Source organism: Apus apus, chromosome 9 (assembly GCF_020740795.1).
Source record: "Apus apus isolate bApuApu2 chromosome 9, bApuApu2.pri.cur, whole genome shotgun sequence".
Taxonomy (NCBI): domain Eukaryota; kingdom Metazoa; phylum Chordata; class Aves; order Apodiformes; family Apodidae; genus Apus; species Apus apus.
In genome coordinates, this window is record NC_067290.1 from 4922417 (window position 1) to 4944881 (window position 22465).

The following is a 22465-nucleotide window of genomic DNA, read 5'->3' on the forward strand; positions in this document are numbered from 1 at the left end:
TTACATTATTTGGATATAATTATTTAGTGCTCAACTGAATTAATCCTAATTAGGAGCTTTAAAAGTTGGCATTAATCGTGGTCTTTGGAAAGTGAATTTCAGCCTGCAATTTTTAATATAAGTCACGTGGTTATCGATTGGCACTCATCAAAAAACTTACAGGTTTCATTGTATACAAAGTGTTATACACTCCCTCTTCTGGTAATGTCTTAAAAACACAGTTTCTAGGCTTTACATTTAACCCATGTTAGATTTTAAGTGTATCATATTGCATGGAAGAAAACACCGAAACAAACAAAGTAGTATCATGTCAATACCTGCAAGTATGTTTCTAAAAAGCTAGCAGACTGGTGACTCAAAAATGAGTAAATAAATGTCAAGTGAAAATTACATGACATAGTGCCTAAGTAAACTCGGCAGCAGCTACTTTGTAACTGTGCCTAAAACCAAAATGTTATTGATTTCATTTTGTAAGAATAATATTGTCTCAAGTTCTTCCAAAAGCACAACACTCACATGCAGGCCAGGTTACCAAGAGGTGCACTGTTGCTGTAGGTAGCAGCAGAGCTTGCAGAAGGCTGCCTGCTTTTTCTGAGGCAGCACATGAAGTTCCTACAAAACACTGCTTTTATGTAGGTCTGGCATGGGTCACTTTTGTCCACCTAGTAGACTACCTCCTTTTCTCTCCACTTGCAGAGAACTGGTGGGCATTCCTCTTACTGCAAAAACTGCTGCAAGCTACATGTACATCCTACTCTCTGAAAAAAAATTACTGAGAGTACAGAAAATGAGAATTTTCAAATAAGTAGTCCAGGATGTATAAGAAAACAAACATAACACGACATTAATAAGTGCATGTGCGTGCTTATATCCCTCTCTTTCCTTGATGGTCAGTGCCTGATAAGAGCTGGGAAAGGTGCTCCAAGAAGGGCACATTGTTCCCCTCACCAAAATGTGCAAAATCCAAGAATGCCATGACTTTACACAGACCACACTAACAGGATTGATGCCAAAGCATTAAGAGAGGAAAAACTAGTGAAAAAGCTTTTGTTTGTTTTGCCCTGCTAAACCTCTCCTCCTTTCTTCCACTTTTCCTCCTCAAAACAGAGTGAAAAAAACCCCAGCACTGAACCTACTTCATTCTCCCTCCTGCAAGGTCATTTTCTCCCACCTTCCTTACTTTGCTTCCTCCTTATTGTCTTCATCTATTTCTTTTTATGTGTCTTTTACTGAAGTTCTTTGTTTCACATTTCCTTTTTTAGCTATTCCCCCCATGTCCTCTTTCCCCCCTCAGACACACCCACCCAGACTGCAAACCACTTAATTCTAGCTGTGCTGCCCCAGCCCTGCCAAAGCTGCCATCCTCCTGCCCACTGCTGCCCCAGCCAGGTGCTGCACAGCTCCGCTCTGCCACCAGTGGTATTTTGGCAAAAAAAAATAATAATAATGTAATGGATGGTTACTGCTGAGAATTCCTATCTGACCTTTGTAGCTGTGCTTGCAGAGAAAGAGAGACTATGTGCAAATCCTTTGTCTTCCAAATGCAGCGGTTTGAGAGTCGACTGGCGGGATGTGAGGGTACAGTCTGTGCAACTTAAAACTCCACAGAAAAAAAGAAAAAGGCAAAAACCAAACTGTCTTCTTCATGACAGTTCAATGCTCAACACTCAAACTTCCCAGAATACTCCTCCCTGGAATCACAAAGCGCTGCGGTCTTCATCTGAGGTTTGCAGTTCTTGGAATCATCAACGTAGTTCACGAGAACGCAGACGCTTCCCCCAAAAATAAATGAGGAAGTCCTTACAAATAATTGATCTGCACGTGGGTAGCTTTTGTAATTAAACCACTCTCCGACACCAAGTTCACATCTTGATGGCTCTGACGCATTCCCAGCTCCCCTCCGTGGCAGCAGAAATCCTGCCTCGTTTTTTTTAACTCCAACACAGCACCTCCCCTGCTCTTAAACAGGTCGCAGCTTCACTCTCCTGCGCTCAGCTTAGGGCTGGTTGCCAAGGCCTGCGTGCCCAGGGCCTGCCCTCGCTCTGCGTGCCACCTCCTCTGGCCGAGCTCCAGCTTGAAGGAGTGGCTTAGGCGTTAGAAAGAGCCCTTTTAGCTGTGAAGGAATCCTTCCAAGGATGTGGAGCACGCAAGCTGATGCAGAACGGCCTTCCCTGAACCTGCAGAAGATCTGCAGTGACGGTGACGAGAGCTGTGCTCTGCTCCACGTGCCGTTTCATCACTCAAAACCGATGATGAAACTTAACACTGACTGCTTTTAGATTGGTTAACTCTCATTGCCAATCATCTTTAATCATAGACCTGATGCAACTATCCCAGCTGGCTTCTTCCAAGTAGTCATATATACTCAACAGCTTCTTTTTATGAGAACTACATGTTCTCTTTAGACCTCACTCAAATAAATTGATCAATACACTTTGCCCTCTTGCTGAACAGCTCTTTCTGTAAGGCACAGTGAATGTGGCACTGCTTCCTCTTTTCCCACAAAGATAAATATCTTTGTTTTCCTTTCTCTCCACCTATTCTTCCCCCATCAATGTTTACCTCAAAAAGGGAGCAGTCAGCCCCAGTCTCCAAGCATCTAGCAAGGAGATCACTATAAAAGAACACTGAACCCTTGTATAATTTTGTATGTTAAGACTTGCTTTAAATACTTTAACACGGTAGTAAGAATAGAATGAAAAGAGATATTCTCTATCCAGCTAGTAATAAAACACAAGGATTTCTGCATGTAGGTCTTCTGCTGTGGCAGAACAGCATGACATTCACTTCACACTAATCAAAGGTAAGAAAAGCCAAAAGCACACCAAAGCACTTGGAGTTTGCAGGACTTTAGCCCACACAGTGCTGCAGGCAGAATAACCCCAGTTACATGGTAAGAGGTAAATGGAACAATTTCTTCTTTAAATATGAAGCTGAACATCATCTTTTTTATTAGATGATACTTCAAATTGCTTTATGCCTTCAACCAGAGCCTGACAAATCTATGCATCCACAAAGAAGGAGGAAGTTTTACCAGACAACTGCCAACTTCTCAAACAGACTCCCCGTGCTTTCATGCAGCAGACAAAGACCACAGCCATTACACTTACAAAAATGATCTCCTGCATGTGAACTGTCTGTGATAATTAACCACAGCACCCAACTTCATCACTCTTTATGACCTGCATGACAGAACTTGTTGGTGACTTTAAATCTCACGTTTGGTGTTCAGCTAATGGCTCTGGGGTACACATTTCAAAGCTGAAATATAGTTACAGAGTTTCTTTCCAAGTGGTAAGACTTCCCTATTTAACGATGCATTATTTAAAAATAACTAAATAATCAGCTGAAACCTTTTTTTTTTTTTCTGAAGTGAATCATGTGTTGACCTCTGAGCCCATTCCCTTCTGGGAATATGCCAGGATGACTCTTGCAAAAGCTACAGAATTTCACAAATCGCTGCCAAGAAGAAATTAAACTAGTTGTTGCTGGACCTGGAGACTAAGATCCAACTACTGGAATCTGCACTGTGCAAACTTCTGTGAAAGGACTGTGTATTTAAACAGAAGGTGCTGAAGCTTCCAATGATAATATGTTAAATAATATACATTAATTCAAGCCATAATATGCCATATGCCACCTGTGCACGTTTGGCAATATGCTTGGCAGATTACTCCAGCACATCTGTGACATAACTACAGAGTATTGAAATTTTGTTTTGGTTATTAGTCTACTACAGAAGACTACTGATACCCAGGAAGATTCCTATGTTTTATATAAAACAATTTCATACTGCTTTAAAAAGATATTAGAGAACAGCAGGCACTTAATAACAGAAACAAATTGTTTGCTGCCAAAAGTATGCAGGCCATAATGAAGGCTTATCCCTCCAAAATGCAGATGAGCTCAGGCAAGCTCCTATGAGGGAAAAAAACCTCAAAGCCAACAAAAAAACCAAAACAAAACAACACAAAGGTAAAAAATCAAACCAAATCCTCAGGTCCAATGGCTCTAGAACAAGATTCAGTACATTCCTTTCTTTTTTGTATCTGCCTCACATGCTGCCTTGTACAGACACTTTATCTTTGACTCAGTAATCCATGCTGAACACACTCTCTATTCTAAACAAGCAACATCTGCAGAACTTGAGAAAAAAGAACTTAAAAATATTAAGCACTGATGTCAGATTTTTTTCAGGACAACTAGCCAATGACACATCTGAGATAAGAGGGTAGGACAAATCTATATTCTGTTCACAGTATGTCACAAGAAACCAAATATGTAATGCTGCAGGGACTGTAATATTACACGACATATGATAAATCAATATAACAGCATAGATCACTTATCCCAATCAAAATCACAACAAATATCACATGTTCTCTCCAAGTCAAGCACTTAACATCAAGAAAAACCCTTCTAACTAGCCAAAAGTAGCAAACCTGCTAACTAAAGGTGGGTGTGAGAACTGGCTGAGGGAGGAAGGAGTACAGTGCCACAATTAGATGAAGGGGATTCATGAGAGGCCTTAACACTGACTTACAGGATGGACCCAAGGAAGTGACACAAGCAAACACCTCTCTCTCCTGCCAGAATCTCCCCTCTGAGTCTCTCTAGGCTGAGTATAAGGTTGTGTGATGACCTTCTCTATTCCAATCTCACAGCCTCCTAGGAATCACAAAAGGTGCATAACTGTCTATTATCCTGTTCCTGAATCCTGTACTTCAGGTTTAAATATGCAGTTATCAGAAACTGAACTGCTGAAGTGATTCCCCACCAGCTCAGAGAGCAGCAGCAAGTGAAGCTCACAGTATTGCTCACCTTTGCCACTGTGTGCCCAACCTGTGCAGGTGAATTCAAACAGTAGACATAGCTTGTTAATGACTCAGCGGCCCAACACACTATCATCTCCTCTTGCCAATATGTACTGTATTAATGGTTTTCACAATCACTCCATGACTCACAGGCACTGTCAGTTTTACAGGTAGCCTTCATCATCATTGCTGAGAGCTTAACCCCACTTTGTATTTACAGAGACTAAGACACAGAGGAAACAAACAGCTCTGCAAAATCCTAGGAAAAGTCAGAAGGAAGAAACCCCACATCTCTACACTGATGCTACTTCCACTTTGCTGAGCTATCTCCTCTCTGAGCCACAAAGCAGCCCAGATGGTGCAGAGAAGCATTTCTCCCCAGACAGGAGGTTGATAACCACAGGGAGATGTGATAAACCCGTGGAACGGCTGAAATACCAAGCAAAGGTCACACGGCCCCAAACCCACGTCACTTCAAGGCTCCCAAGAACAACCTGAAATAACTGTCACGATGGCTTCCTCAAAGAGCAACCTTTTGGTGCAGCATGGGAACACATCTAGCACGTTTTTGTCAGAAAGAGAGATAGGAAATGAAAGGGCACAGGCACAGCCCACTGTCTGCCAAGAGGGAGAGTTTACGTGGCACAGAAGCTGGAGAGGCTGGCACACGATCATGCAGAGTGTAGAGAAATCCTGCAGCTGGAGAAAAAGACTCCTTTTGGAAGAGGTCATTGTGACAAGCAATCTCAGGTACTTCACCCTCACGACTGAATGCCTGAACATTATACCTTTTTTCCATTTTTCACATCTGAATTGATCTTCAGCCATCCAAGGAAGATGCCAATCCCATGAAAGCATAACAAGCAGCAGCAAAAATACTGGCAATAAAGGACTTAAAACCTTTGTCCAGCCACACAAATGAAGCAGCTGAGATCTGACACAAAAGAGGATTTATCTTGAAACAACTCTCCTTGGCTGGCTGGCCTGCTCCTGCCCTGCCAGATCCCCAGCATCACTGCCACCCTATGCAAAAAGGGAAAAAACCACTTGAGTGTACTGACAGTCAGCTGCTGTACACATGCCAGAAGAAACACCACAGGCAGACTTCAGATATTTAATTATATTAGATTGCTTTAAAAATCTCACCTACATATGGTGTTAAACATATTAGCCTGTGGCACCGGATTTCACAAATCAATGACAGTTTATAGACTCATAGTACAGAACAAATTATTAAAATGGCAATTCATACTCCAAATGCATGCTTAGATCACCTTAAAAAGTAGAATTTGATCTTAAATTAGTATCTCTTTTAGTCAAACACATGAAATATTGAAGTATCCTTTAAACACAAAAATCTATGATTTGTATCACATTTGACCTTTTTCAGTAAAGGTCAAATATCCTGATGAACAAGGTCACAATTAAATTATTTCTGACTACTTATGGTCCAGGAAAAAAAGGCCAGTATATGCCCTGCAATGAACTTTCTGCCTACCTAGCTAAGTAGTTTATCACAAATATGCTTTGGAATAAATTAATTAGCTCGTTAGTTTAGCTAATAGTTTGCTTAGCCCTCCTTTGACAAAAGTGACATTTTAAAAGAGCATATTCTACTTCGGAAAACAAAATCCCACGTGACAAGTTTCAAAGAACACCAAGTACAAGTGACACATAACACCAGGAGCTGCAGAATATTTTAAGAGATTACTATTTCTCCAGTAACAAAAATAACTTTAAAAGATCCTAAGAACATCACAAAGGTACAGCTTCATGGATGCACTGTAATGTTTCAGAACTGGAAGTAATCTCTCCTTTATCAATCCCTGAAATAATGGCACAAATGAAACACCTAACTCAGGGCAAACTGACTGTGATGAAGCCAAAGAGGGTTTTACTTCATTATCACAATAGTGTAGCTTTTGTTTTAAAAGAACTGTGTGCTTTGAGAACTTCAGCAATTTCCTTCTCCTGAAGTACACTATGCTAAAAAAAAAAAAAAAAAAAAAAAAATCACAACAAAAAACCAACCCACAACCAAAAAACCCCACTGTTGCCTGGTAATCAATCACCTGCCATATTTATCAGCTTTCACATCCAATTTGCTAAACCGAGGGACAACAGTGTAAAGATTTCAGGAATGTGAAGGCTGATAAAAAGCAATGAGAGCTAGCACTACCCAAAACCACCAAGTCAGCCTTCTTACCTTGCTGAGGCTACTCCTCTGGCAAGCTAAGGTCCTCTAATAACGTCCACCCCACCCAAGCCTGTTTTTCTCATCAGAATGACCCCGCCTGTTTCCTCTGCTCGCCGCAGCCCTCATCCAGCCTCTTCATTGTTCAGAACGGCCTTAAGAAACACTAAGAATAACCTCGGTCATTTCCATCCACTTCTCCTACATTTGTCTCAAAGTATTAACCTGCCACTGATGTGTTTACATTCAAGAAAGTTTCACATTTAGAGATCATGCACCTAAGATGCGATATGGAACAGGAACATGACGTTAGTATTTTTTTTTTTTAATATATTTTTTTTTTTTCCATACCTTTTGTAATTCCATCTTCACTCTGTCCCTTCTCAATGGCATGCAGTGCTTACAGGAGGGCTTGAATTAACTTCATGTAACAAGTTTAAAACTGGCACAAGGTGCATCACAATCCCCCATGTTCTCATGTCCCTAGTCAACAAGCAATGCTGTACCTATTCAGTTCTTGAACTGCTTCTTCAATCTTCCCTCAAGGCTGTCACACCAACAACTAAGATACTAGTTCCTGCAGTACAGATACCAGGTTGTACAACAGTATTTGGTGACCACCTGCTCGCTCCAGAAAGACAACAACCCCAAATGTCAGACACCCACAGCTCTCCATCACTACCAACCTAAGCTAGTTCCATATTGCTGAGCTCATGATGGAAGATTCCATGTGCCAACACTCAGAACTGGTCACTATCCAGTCCTTACCCATAAATTTATTTTTAACTGTCAGAATCAATTTAGTATGGTATTTTAGAAGGATTTATTGGACATCCCAAATTTATATTCAGTGACAGGTGAGGAATCACACTGGCACAGGGTAAACTTGCTGTTGGCTGATATAAAGGCTTAGAGCAACCAGAGTAAGAAAACCAAAGTAAGGAAAGTAAGATGCCCCTTTCTTCTTCTAGCTCCCTGCAGCTCTGAAGACCCACCTCCACAGAATTGTGGGTTTAAAAAAATTAGTAGTTCCATCCACAGGGTAATAAACAAAGTAAGAATTAGGTCAACAAAACCTATTCAGGCTCTTCTGAGTCACTCTTGTGTGACACAACTGCGGAATCCAGCAGCAAGGGTACAGTATAATCCATAAGACATTGTAACTCAAAACCAAACGAGAGGTGGAAAGGATAAGAAGTTCACCCTCTGCACAGCATAGGAAGACCCTTTCCCAGTCTCTAAGAGGCAGAAACAAGTATATATTTTCTTGCCAAAGGCCTGGATTATTTAAGGTGCAAGAAAAGTTATCCCTTGTTCGCAGCACTAGAAGAGGCTCCGACCCACACCCACCATATTCTATCCTTTTAAACACCAAGACAATCAGTAGGTGCACTGGCCTAGAAAAAAGGAAACATGGACAAATATGCACACACAGAGGGAAGAAGTAGTTCAGAAGATGCCCTGTCCAACTTTTTTATTAGCACTTGGTCAGAAAACATCTCACGAATTGGTCGTAAAATATTTGAATTTTTCAAGAAACAAAAAGCTCAATACCAAAAACCTCCTATCCAAATATTGGCTTTTGAAATTGGTTGAGGTTAATTTCTAGTCTTGAGTGTGGAAAAGAACTGCCAGCCTCCCCCAGTTAGGTTGTAGGAAGTAAACTGAGCACTTGAACTTGCATAACTTCACATTTTCTCAGTCCTATCTAAACACTGGCTAGCACCAACCAACACAACAAGAGCTTCCTAGCATAGTTTATATACAAAACCATTGGGCCAGTAAAACAAACACAAATTGATACTTCTGAAAATAAATAAATAAGCTCACTGGCCAGTGGAAACACACCATGTTTTACAAGAGAATTTGTAAGTTTAGGTTTTAGCTTAAGTTCACAGTTCACACTGTAACAGAACAGTGTAAAAAAATCTATATAAACACACCAGGAGAAATGACACACACAGACACAAACACTACATATCCTCTCTGTGAAATACACTATACACATGTAATTTCAAAATTGAACTGTATGTATGCAGCATTTCAAGCAGGCATTCAAAAAATTTAAAGGAACAAGATTTTTATGTAACTGCATTACAATGTACATAAAATGATTAAACACAGGTTATGTTCTTTGACATTATTCATCATGAAATCTTCCACGTACCATCAATTTAAAAAAAAAATTAAAAATTGCCAGGCTTAATCCTGATTTAACCTCACCCTTAATTATTAAAAATAGTTCAGCACTTACCATAATGTGATTGAAATGCCTGTGGTTTTACGACCTGATTACAGTGGTTACACATCACCAAATAGAAATCATCATGAGCCGGGCAAAGACCAAATATTGGCATATCTAAAAACAAAAAGACAAAATGGCATCTCTCAGCTGCTGACAATTATTGAAAAACAGTTTAATTACAGAGCCATGACACTAGTGTTGAATCATAATTGTAATACATTTGTATCAAATTTGAAAATGAGGAAAAAAGGAGCACATAATGCAATAGATAATTTTGTGCTGGGGTATTACAAAAACAAAAATCTTCCTACAAAGATAAATGTAAAATGAGTGATTACTTGTAGAAAACATCTATTAGAAAACTGATTTAGAACTGATTATCTTACACCAGATGCAAGAACGTAATAAAAAAGACTGACTTGAAATGGAAAACACAACGTAAGAGCGGATGTTTTATGTATTCTGAAAGGGGTTTGGATTTTATTCCAATTTCATTAAATGAATTAAAATATGAACTTTATTTTCTATTTATTTTTTAAAAAGCCATTTTAAACACACAGTTGTTTACCAGGCAGTATTACATGCCTAATGGTTTTATTTGTTTAACAGTGCATTATAGTCCAGCCATCTGCTGCCAGAGATCTGTGTAACAGCTATATAAGAGAGAGAAATAGAGATAACAATATGTCAGAGCATGTGTGGATTTCAGAGATAACACACATACTTGCAGACTTTTGCTAATCTTTTTTTAAGAACACAGTTTCTTCAGAATATAGTTTAACAGTTAAAACTGCATTCAGAGACTACTGGAGCATCAAATACATTTGTTACACAACTTAAAGATACATTACATTTATATCACTAAAAAATCTTAGTCAATCATAAGAAGACAGAAAAAACTGCAAACATTCATTATTGCCAAACCTGTGGCTAAGGGATCTATAACACTATCTAGAAGTTTAGAACTGATGTAAGATAAATCTATATTTTTAATAAGAAAATAAGTTATCTTAACAGTAACTTAGAAATTAAGTTAAACTTATTTACCTCTGTGCTAGAACTGATCCCGGAGTTTTGTTTTAAAGCTACTAATTTGCCTATGTGTTTTTAACACCATCCATATTTCTGCTCATGAATGAAACACCAATTACGAAATAAATTGAGTGGGCTGAATCTGAAGAGTAAATATGCCATAATAAGGTAACCACTGGCAGAGTGATGCTGTCAGGCCTGCAGAGCCCCACAGACTCCACTTTGTTCCTCGCAGACAAAAGAAGGGATTCGCACCGAACGGCTTCCAGAACTAAGGGCTCCCTTTGCAGGAAGTGTTTCACCATAAAAAAGATATTTTTCTTTAAAAAAAATCACCATCTATCCCAGGTTTTCCAAAAACCTCATAGCGCTACATCAAAATTAAGCACGATACTGGCAATATCAGCTGCAACTGGATTTTGTGGTTGGATGCAAATACAATGACCATGGATACCTGACATGGCTGTGATGGAAGCCATAGGCACATTACTGCAGCTGAAGTTACACTAAATAAACTAATACAAATCTGATTTGCACTTCATTAAGTAGTGACTCTTGCTTATCTGTTTATATGATAGTTATTTTTAAAAGTATTAAGACCTCAGGCACACCTAACTCACTGCAAAAACTAGTACATACATGCTGGGAGGGGAATCAGATAGGAATAATAAACTTCTGTTTTTGAGTATCTAGTTTCTGTGATGTAATATTAAGCTAGGTAAGAAAAACAAAGTGTAAACTTGAATGCCATTGCTAACACTTCGTGCAGGAACTCTTTGGGCAAGCCTGCATAAAAGAAGTTCCCACGTGGCAAGCAAAAACTCCGGGGTCACTTCCATCTGACCACTAACACACCGTGATGCACGGGACAGGACCAGCACGCACTGCCTGCTACTCACATGGTTAATAACACTCAGGCTACTACTGTGCAACATCTAACCAACTGTAAATCCACACCTTGGAACCTGTTCTCATAACTGTACCTTTTCAGACAACACTGGGTTTGCAGACTTTACACCAGCCTGTGCAGCATACAGGAGACTGTTCCCACAAGGAAAAATTGCCTCCTTCTGTGTCTCTTGCAAGACACTTGACACTAGTCTGAAACAGCATGCTCACTCTAAGCACTCTTATGAATATTTGCTGGTAACACAGAGCTGAAATTTTAAACAAGTGAAACAAATTGCCAAAGATTAATGTACACAAAAATGTTTTTCTGTTTCAATTTGGGGATCCCAAGAAATGTGAATTATTTACAAGTGTCCTTTACAGCGTGAAGCACATCTTCAGAGCTTCAAAAATCCAAGTGACAGAAAGCAATGCCAAAACACTAGGAAAGGCACAGACTCTCAAAGAACCATTCTAAGAGTAAACCAGCTTGACACAGAAAAAAGGATTTGCTGCACACACAAAATTACAAGCAAGATTTCAGAGGAAGAAGTCACGCTCAAGACTCCAGCCAGATCACACAAATCAATGTCAAACCTTCTACCCCTGCAGCACTTTCCTCCAGTACTGATAACAGAGCAGGAACCAAATATAACCAATGAGGGAGCAGTGAAGGTTAGAGCCCTAAATGCAATTCCTTTTGTTTTTCTCTTGTAAGGGAAAACAAACCATAGCTTTTTCTTAGCAAAGCATTTCTTTAAAATAGCTCCAACCAAATGTTTTTGTGAGAGGAACCCATAGGGTCCCAAATAAGCCTGGAACCCACCTACGCTGAACACACAAGCTCAGCCCACCAATTGGATACTGAGGGGAAAAGTAGTACCAACGCTTCACAGGGACCTGAGCATTAGTTTTAACAATGAGTTTGGCACTGTAAGGAGTGTGACTCAACCAAAAACCAGCTAAGAACACTGGAAGAGAACTGAACCCAGATTCCCAAACCCAGTAGCCTCAGCCTTAGGTAAGTTCCCATGGTTTAACGTGCTTCACTGTCGGTTTCAGTCAAGCAGAGCACCAGCAGGTTTCGGGGAAATCTCACTTCTGTTTGTGTTCCAACAGGGCAAACATCTATGCAGCACTGTTTTAAGAATGACAAATTAGACCACGCAAATGTTAGAAATAACATGTAGAACATTTTAACAGAACTTACGTAAGCACATAGCCAGGGTAGGTGATGAATGCCTAATTTTTCTGTTCACCCTCAACCACGTATGAAAGTTCACAAGTCTTGCAGTTGATATTCTAACGTCTAATACTTTATAGTTATGTCATTTAATGACATGCAAATTCTCTATTTAAAAGTCTAATGAAGTTTATAGTATTTCACCAGTGTCATTTCAAACACACTGTTCCTGCAAGTTTAAGGATTACTTTTTGGAATACTTCGCTGTAAATGTAAAGCCTGTGCCCCTCAAGGAAGAGCCTAGCAACCGTGATTCATATGTTCCTCTTTCAAAGCTGGGCTCATTTAACTCTCTCCATCTGGGAATGTTTTTCAAGGTCAAACTAAAAATTTAAACCAAGGCCTCAAACCTTCCATTATTTTTCCATAAATGCAGTATTTACTCAGTTTCAACATACAAATACTGTTATAGGAGCTGCTAGTTACACTAATTCTACTAGAACTATAAAGGAAAACAACTTTATTTACCTCCATAATATGGAACCTCTAAACACTGTAATTTCCAGAATTCACTTCTGCTTTCAAATGTAACTTATTTGCACTGTTTTTGAAGAGGTAACTTTAAATGATACGTTGCTGTACTCTTCACCAAGACTAGGACAAGCCTGTGCCACAGACAATTCCGAGGTATCTTAACTGCATTATTTGTTAAGTATGTAATACAAAAAATCCTTCTTATTTGAGAAAGGCCAATACAGCACCATTTCTAATAAAAAAGGAAGAACAATAATGGACCATCTGGCATACTATACATCAAGTAACAGGGAGCTCAGCATGTCCAAAATACTCTCTGAAAAACTGAGCTGCCACCTCCTCTTCTCCAGAAGGATGCAGAAGCACATAGGCCATCTAGCAATCCCCTAGTATTTCCAGCATTCTCTTTCAGGACAGTTACACTACATCAGTTTATGCTTGTGGTCATTAAAAGTAACTGTGTCTGTGTAGTCTTAATTCTATTACTTACCTTCATAGACAACAGGAAAAAAAAAACAGGCTAAAAAGCCAGAAGTTAAGACAAGAGGTCAGCAGTTTGCATTTATCAAGCCACCAGAATCACCACAGATCCACTGCATATTTTTTATGGCACTTTTTTTTTTTTTTAAAAAAAAAGCCCCCAAATCTATCAGATTTCTTACAAATCTTGTTGTCTCTCTTCATATTGGAACCAGGCCACAGTCAGACTATTCCAGCATCTAATAAGACAACACCTCTTCTAGAAATAAAATGAAGTATCACCAAAACAAGTGAGGCCAAGATCTTCACCTAGAGTTGGCTGTCCTGGAGAAGAGGGTGAAAGAAGCCCTAATCCTGGCTTCTTGCAGAAACCAGAACACAAGTTTCCTATTTTGCAGAAGTTTGCTCACCACGACTGAAAAAAACAAGGAAAGTGAAAACTGAAACAAAGGAAGAGAAAGCAAAACTAGCAAGGGCAGAAGTGAAAGGGTGAAGAACAAACTCCACCAGAGTTAGGGCAAAAGAATAGAAAGCTTGATGAAAAATGACAAGAATACATAAAGTACTGCAGAAATATTTTTAACCAGAACAATGCTAATGCTCACTTCTTCCTCTGCTTATGAAGGTTATTTTTAAAAATCTGATTTATCAAATAGATACATAGTTTGCCATTTAGTGTAGTTTGACAACAGACATTTCATGCTGATGCCCCATGTGAACAGTGAAACTGTTCTGACTACAGAAGTCCCCACAGTACAACATAACACACCTTCAGCACAACACCAACCTGATTACACTTCCAGAATATGTTTAATCACAATAGCTAATATTTGATGCATTAAAACATGATGCCCTAGACCATTAACTTTACACTCACACAGATATAACTCACTATTATCTTTACAACTCCTCAAACACAATTTGTTTTTTCTTTTCACTGGGTCCTCATCCAAAGCCACCCTAAATAAATGTACCAACTTTTATCAATTCACTAGGCTTTCCATTAAGACATCAGGAGCTGTTTTGGAGGTACTGAATAAGGAAATTGTAAACACATCCCATTATTTTGAAATGTTGCCAAATCTCAATTGTTTGCACTATTCAGTACAAGGGCCAAGTAAGTTCAAATAATGTTCACAACACCTATCTTGAATACATTTGCTCCACACTAGCTAGCTGTGTTTTCTCTTCTCATTAGAAGAGAATTAGTCTTGATCATACTAAAGGAAAAAAATGTGAGTACACCTTGTTCTAACTTAACTAGCAGATCTCTTCTCTAAAGGCATGCTTTTATTAGAATTTTTCTTTAAGATAACACTACTCTTCCCCAGCTCCTGAAAATCACTTGAAAAAGGGAGGAAAAAACACAACTGCAGTAACCCAAAACTAGCTGACATCTGGAAGGAAAAGAAGCTTTGTGCCACTTCCCATAATTTGCTCATAATGCTTGTCCCAGGTACTGGCAGATCCTGTTAAAGTAATAAAAGTATCACAGAATCACTTAGGTTGGAAAAGACCTTCAAGATCATTGAGCCCTACTCCACCAAGTCCAGCACTAAGCCATATTCCCAAGCACCACATCTAGAGGACTTTTAAACACTCAACCACCTCCCTGGGCAGCGTGTTCCAATGTTTGACAGCCCTTTCAGTGAAAAAGTTCTTCCTAATGTCTAGTCTCAGCCTCCCCTGGTGCAGCTTGAGGCCATTTCCTCTTGTTCTATCACCAGTTACTTGTGACAAGAGACCAGCACCTACCTTTTACAACCTCCTTTCAGGTAGTTGCAAAGGGTGACGAAGACTCCCCTCAGCCTCCTTTTCTTCAGACTAAACAGCCCCAGCTCCCTCAGTCACTCCTCATAAGTCACCAGCTTTGTTGCCCTTCTTTCGACACACCTCAGCACCTCGATGTCTTTCTTGCACTGAGGTGCCCAAAACTGGACACAGAATTCGAGGTGTGGCCTCACCAGTGCCAAGTACAGAGGGACAATCACCTCCCTGGTCCTGCTGGCCATGCTATTTCTAATACAGGCCAGGATGCCATTGGCCTTCTTGGCCACCTGGGCACACTGCTAAATATTTAAATTCTTTTACCCTTTGTGGTTGTGGAGAACAGGAACGTCAATTTAATATCTGAAAGCAGACAAAACCTCCCAAACTACTGTTTTTAAGAGCCTGTAATTTGGAGGAGGCATGAGGAGACTAACCAGCACTGAGCACCACATGAAACAGCCTGTGCCAAACCCAGGCAGATTTCAGACAGAAAGCTCAGCTTGGTTAAAACCAGACTAACAGCTTGTAGTCAGCCCAAAAAGCTAAAATTCTGCCAAGAAATCTGCACACCAGGTGAGTTCTGCTGGAACTATTGCTGACATGAGTTGTCAGTAACAAGTAATCTTCAGGTGCAAGGAGGATCTCAGATGTAAGCCCGAGGCAGCAAGATTTCTGCACAAACAGCACTACCAGGGATCTCAACTAACTTACCACAAGTAAAGCTCCCATTCATTCTAAGTCACACAATCCCTTATTTTAACTGATTTTAACGTTTAAAAAATTTGACCTCAATTAGCATCTCAAAATTTACCATTCTTATACAAATCCTTTACTTTCTGCAACTAAAATATTTTCTACACAATATTTTTCCAAACTGTTTTCCAGAAACACTCAGGTGCTTATCCTTCATGAACACATCTGTTCTTGTATACTTATCAATGTTGAAATGAAGTTAAACTGCTGGCAATTTTTTTATTGTGTACTATGCAAGATGATAACAATAAAAGAAGAATATTCCTCAACAGATCCTGTGAACAAAATAACTAAAACCATATGGCATTCAGAGTGCTCTGGTTTACACAAGTTTTACACCAAAATAAGAGATTCTAGTAAAATGCACATACTTGAGGGTTTTCTGCAAAATTTCAAGTAATTAACTTCTGTATTAATAGAACACAAGTATTTTATGAACTGTATGTGCAGGCATAACAAACTTGTGCCTGCAAAGAATATATGCATAATCAAACAAACATATCAAATTCACATACAGAAACACTTAAAAAAAAAAATCTGTCCCATAAGGTTTGTGCTCATGCTGCCTCAGATACAAAAGCACCTTTTAATACAAAATAAAGCAAAACAAAAGGACATTGCTGTACCCAAGCTGTTTCATTTAGGTTCATTGCTGAAGGATTTTCTGCAAGGTTACCTATTTTTTCAATATCTTGCCAATTCTGCTTGGTACATTAAGTAACTTTTTTTTTTGCACACACAGCTTGGAAGGCCCAGCTATTTGAGGAGACATTTGAAAGGCACAGCTCTCCTTGGGTTCTCAGCTCAAGTGCATGAACTCTGTCTCACCGTGCAGTTGCTGACTGATCGGATGAAGGAAGGAACAGCTGAAAACTGGATTAAATGTTTTTACTGCATTTTCCACTTTGGCAAATAGAGCAATTACACAGCATTTCATTGAAGTCCTAAGAATACCCAAACCTCAGAGTTTTGGCTCAGAGAAATAACTTTCACTGCAAGACTAAAAAAACCCCACAGTTTAGTTTAACTAGGCACAGGAGCTGCATGACAAGATTTGATCCCCGTCATGCTCTTTACTAGTGCTACAAGGCTCATCTCTCAAAGCAGGGTCCTCTCTACCCAGTCTCCTGTTGATTGTTTCAAAAGGACAGTCTCTTTTTCCAAAGTCACAGGTCTGTAGTTTTTACTTTGCTTTCCTCAATTCAAGGCAGAATATCTAGCCCAGAGAAACCTGAAAGGCTGAAGAAGGACCTACCTCTCCTGGCTCACGTGCTCCATGGGTTCAGCCACGCTGCATTTCCAAGATCTCATCCCCTGCACTGCCACCTCCAGCAAGAATACTTGCCACATGCTGCTGGCAGCAACGCCCCTCCCTGCCACCCAAGTGGCAAATCCAAACCCCAATCCTTTTGCAAGGCTCTGAGCTCACAATCAGTGCAGTTCTCCTGCAGTCTCTCCCCGTCTCTCTGCCAGGATGCAGAGTGCAGCACTTGCCAGGCCCTACGTCTGCTGTTTTCTAAAATTTAACAGTTTTGGGAAATTTCTCTATCGTGCCCACTGATAAAAACTGGGCAGCAGATAGCAACAAGAAGTGTGTCATGCACACATGCACCTGCAGTCTAGTGTGCAGCTGGGACTTCTAATTTTAGGCTCAAAAGATTTGAATGTTCCTGTAATTATCACATACTAAAGCAGACATCTAAGTGTTTAGTTAAATTCTTTGTATACAAATTCATTTACATGTAATTAATCTTTCAGGAAATCTAACACAAAAAGGATGTAAAATTTTTCATTCAAAACTATTACGCAGGTTTTCTGAGTTTATTACACAGAATAATACAAAATTTCAGTGAGCAAGTCTACAGAAGATTGTCTGTAGAGAGACTGATTAATAAATTTCTCAATGAAACAAGCAAAGTACTCAAAGCTTTTCAGCAGATGACAAAGTCTCCCCCCACACACTGTATTCTCTTACATCAGGTTTTCATCAGCAATTTGAATGAAGTCAGTCATCTGCAGAAACTATTCCCATTTACTCATTAATGAGTCTTCAGAGCTGAAGATATTTTAAATTTCTCCAGCCAATTTGTATAGTATTGTGCAAGTGCTGAACATGGAATCTGTCATGTAAGAAATCTTCATTCAAAGTCATGCATTATTTTTAGATGATATGATCTCATCGTGCCACTACTGTATTTTAAGGAAGCCAACACATTATTACTTATGGCTTTGTGTAAAAACAAAACACAACGCTGTTACATATCCAACCCTAAAATAACTTAAGAAACCTTCAAAGTCGAGTTTAATGACACAAAAATTAAGTAGAATTTAGGAAATAAAACAGCTGGAGTTTACATAGTAAATAACATGAAAGTGTACACAGGAACACTTCAGTTATTAAACAGAAAATCAGTGTCTATTAGGAGGAGGAGGGAAATTCTGGATAAGCAACTAGTCACAAACATAGCCTCACTTAAGATGAAATAAATCATCCATAGAATAGTCTAAATGGTCTCTTAAGTCATGCACCCTTAAAACACGCTACTATTACGAATTGTTTTAGCATCAACAGGTTTGGTATTTTTCTCCCCTTTCACACACAGCACTCTGTGTAGCCTGCAGCAGCTGCACTTTTGTAGTAGGAAAAAGGAAGTTTGTTTTATTTAAACCTAAACTTCCAGTTGACATAAAACTGCTCATTGCAGCAAAAGTATTTTGAGACACCATGACTGCAAATGGTGGATGGGTTCCAAGCTTCTCGCCCTCAAACATCCCTTATCTACACATGCTTTTGAGGAAAAAAAAATGGCCTGTGTGGTTTTTGCCATCTCTCCCTATGCACTGTCCTTATGACCACAATGCAGCTGGGTGCTGGCTGTATCTCAGCACCTCAGTAACTGAGGAAGCAGAGTGGGAACAACATTTCCCTTAGAGATTTATACATTTTCTTACTGAGAACTGGTGGAATACCAGGTACTCAGGACTACATCTTCTGAGACAGGAGAAAACAACAGAACTTAGTAATAATAAAGAAATAAAAAAGTGACAGACACCAGAGTCACTACAGTCGTTAAAAATATAAGCTTTTTCAAAACAATAAAAATAAGAACGACAGTTATGCATCTCTTGCATTGTGGTATCATTACAAGCTTCATATTAAAAGCACGATCAATTAGCACCTTATTTTCCTGCCACACAGGACACATACAGCTTTCAACCTCCTCCCTGCTGACCATGGTCCCCGCGTAACAGTAGCATGGATTACTTTTTAACTCTCCAAAGAAAATGCATCTCTGCACAAAGAATACTATGCACACATTTTATATCATCCACCTGATACCTGAGGGAGCAAATCAGCACACACACAAAGAGAAAATAATACAGACGACCTGTCAGCTGAATGCTATTTCAGTACTTATTAGGCAACCCAACTACCTAAAAACCACCCTACCCCTGCCACTCCCATTCTTCATTCATTGGAACATCTTCAAAAATACTGTTTCAATCATGTCTAATACAGCTATAAGGAAACTGATGCCTGTCGATTTTCACATACCAACTTACATTTCTGCATCCCTCTCAATTTGGCAGGCACTATTAGTTTGGTTTTTTTTCCATTCATATTTACTTTCTTTGCTTTACAGATTTACAAGCAGTTGATTTGATACAGTAAAAAAAAATAATAAATGCAAGTTGCACAGCAACAGGCATATAAATGTACTATAGCAAAAATAATGCCAAAAGTACTGTGATATTTAATAACATTAAAATATAAAGTGGAAATTGAAACAGTGTTTTTGTTCTTGTAGTGCAGTGAAAAAGCTAACCCACTTCTTATATATTTGAACACACACGTAGTGATACAAAGTATTTTAAACTTAGCTCCTGCATACCTTTAGACAACTAAATATGGCTATTTCAGTTATCTAGGTGAGGCTCTGATAAACCATAAGTCTTTACTGTCACAGTATGTATGTTCCAGCACATCCAGAGCTACAGTCATCAGAGCTTCCTTTCCAAGAGGGGATCTGTTCACAAGTGTTCAGCTTTAAACCAGTGCTAGCTGTCCCCTGTCACACAGTTATATTAACTAAATAGGTAACTGCTGAAGAAAACCAGGCTACCTGTTCATGGTATAAGATCAATAATTCCACTTCTAACTGTTTGTGATACAACACAAACCCAGTCCAGCCTAAAACTCTTTAGAGAAATGACATTATTATTATGGAAGCTTAAATTATTCTACAGTAGAAATTTAGGTTTTCCCTTTGCAAATCATCTTCCTTTTAGAATAAGCCCATCAATATTCTTATTTCAAGATCTACTGCTTCACTGCTAAGAGAGATTTGCCTTATTTTAGGAACCCACCTTCACAAAATTTTCCAGAGCTCCATCTCCAAACATTACACATAAAATACAGAATATCCGTTGCAGAATAAAAGAGCTTTGAAAACACTGGGTCAACAAATCTGTACCAGATATTATTCTTCCATATCTGGCACTAGTTATCTGCTACTGAAATCACCCATTTCACCCTTAAATAGAAATCTGTTGGGAAGCACTTCAACTTTTAATCTTTTTAAACTGAGATGCATTCAGAAATGAAGATCACTTAGATTCTGTGACACATGCAGAAGATCTCAAAGGCCTGACATGCTTTAAAGTAATTTTTCTACTCATTCATAGTCTGGGCCTCTATAACATAACCAGAACACCAGCCCAGGTTGTGATGTACACAGAAGACAATACCTTGAGCAAAACAAAAGTAAAGGAGAAAAGAATTTGCTCAGACTACTGAACATACTGTTTTGGTTGGTTTTGTCTAACTCACATTTTTGACATACTTCTAAGGCTACTTCTCTCCTCTGGCCTCTCTGCAGCTAGCAGCACTCTGATCACACTTGGGAAGAAGGTATACGGCTACATATGAATGGACCTAAATATACAGAAGAGGTGACAAAAACCCCACCTTTTATCCCTTACATAGGCCAGCTAGGAAGGAAAATCCTCTACTCTTAGAAAAAAAAGAAACAAACTGAATTGGGCAAAACTTTTAGTTTGTACATATCTCATGTCTAAAAGGACATAAACCCAATACATGTGATAACACGAGCATCAAGACAAAGTCATCCTTATATAGATACAAGAAGATCAGACATATTCAGTTTATGACTGTGCTATGAGACACAGGCAAGTGGTGTCCTGCATCCCCTGAGAACCCCACAGATCTCAACTGGTGGTCCTGATGCTCTGTGTTACAAGACTGGCCTGTTTGCAAAGGTCTCTGGAGGAGGTGTCACAGAAGACACACTGAGTCAGCATTAAACAAGAGGCACAGCACAGAATACTTGGTATTTTAAAATAAGGGACAGAAAAGAACCCTTGAGAGCATTAGTTAACTGCCCTAGATGACTCAGGATAACTACAGTAATATTAAATAGATAACAGAAAATTGAAACGTAAACAAGATCCTTTGATATGACAACAAATTTGTAGAGTTTGTAGAGTTTACCATCCCCCAGCACACCTACAAATAACACATCCACCTTCCTAAAGCAGACAAAAGATCACTACTGCAAACATATCTAGGATAACAAAACCATGGTTTACAACAGAAACAGATCCTTTGCCAGGCACAGCAGTTGCACCCACAAGAATTTCAGGACCTAGGCCCAGGTCTTCAGCTCCAAACCCGCCGGGAGACTTCAGCAATCTCTACTGCTGCCTATCCAGGGTAGGCAGGAAGCCAAAGCCACTGCTGCCAAACTTGTTGAGCCAGTCTTCCCAGTGCTGGCCCACAATGCACCACTTTGTGTTTGGAAATGGCTCAAAAGCTTTTGCTTCCAGCAACAGCACTGAGCACTTGGGGAAAGATGCCAGAGGAGTCCAAGAAAGGGTATCGCAGGGCCACCATTACAGTATGGACACCCCAAATGCCATCATCCCCAGTGACATCACCCTGAATCACCATGTTGACAACTGACAGAGTGCTTCCCATGAAGCCCAGATCTCACACCACCACTCTCAGGAGTGCAAGAAAACTCTTTGCATGATTAAATTATAAATAAAGCTGCTGATGCTGCACCTTACTATCATGCCTTCCCATTTTACAACGAGGATCCACCACCTCTGCAGACTGTGATTTTGGTCCTTTCCCAGGACAGGGAGCCTTCCCTCACATCATCCTGGCGATCTGTGATGACTCTTGACAGTGTTGAGAAAACCACTGGCTTGCACAGAGAACCCTTTTTTCATCCCAAGAAGTTGTAAACAAGCCTCAGACGAGACTCACTGACAGCATGCTGAAGATTTTTTACTCCTGTGCTCTACCTACTCCGCAGATAAAAATAGCATTCTTGTCTCCAGGGCTATCAAGCTAACACTCCAGATCATTAAATTCAGGCCACAAAACCAACAGAAGATACTTGCAAGTTTTATTCCAGCAAATGACACAGTGGTCTATGCCCCTCCATTTGAGGGCACGAGCTGACAGGCAGGCAGAACCAAAGGGAAACTTCCCCAATGAGGTCTGATACATTCTGGATTTCTCCAAACACCCCATGGAAATAGCG

At 39.6% G+C, this 22465-nt stretch overlaps 1 protein-coding gene across 3 annotated transcripts in view; it reads right to left on the reverse strand.

The window, feature by feature from the left end:
* Positions 1-22465, reverse strand: part of ATXN7 (ataxin 7) — an 87029-nt gene that overhangs the window by 28370 nt on the left and 36194 nt on the right. For 2 of the 3 annotated variants that reach the window (XM_051627796.1, XM_051627797.1), the window contains one exon: positions 9263-9367. The exons of the other annotated variant lie outside the window; for it this stretch is intronic. In XM_051627796.1, coding sequence (XP_051483756.1) covers positions 9263-9367 — 105 coding nt within the window. The remainder of the gene's footprint in view (positions 1-9262; positions 9368-22465) is intronic. 3 annotated transcript variants of the gene reach the window in all.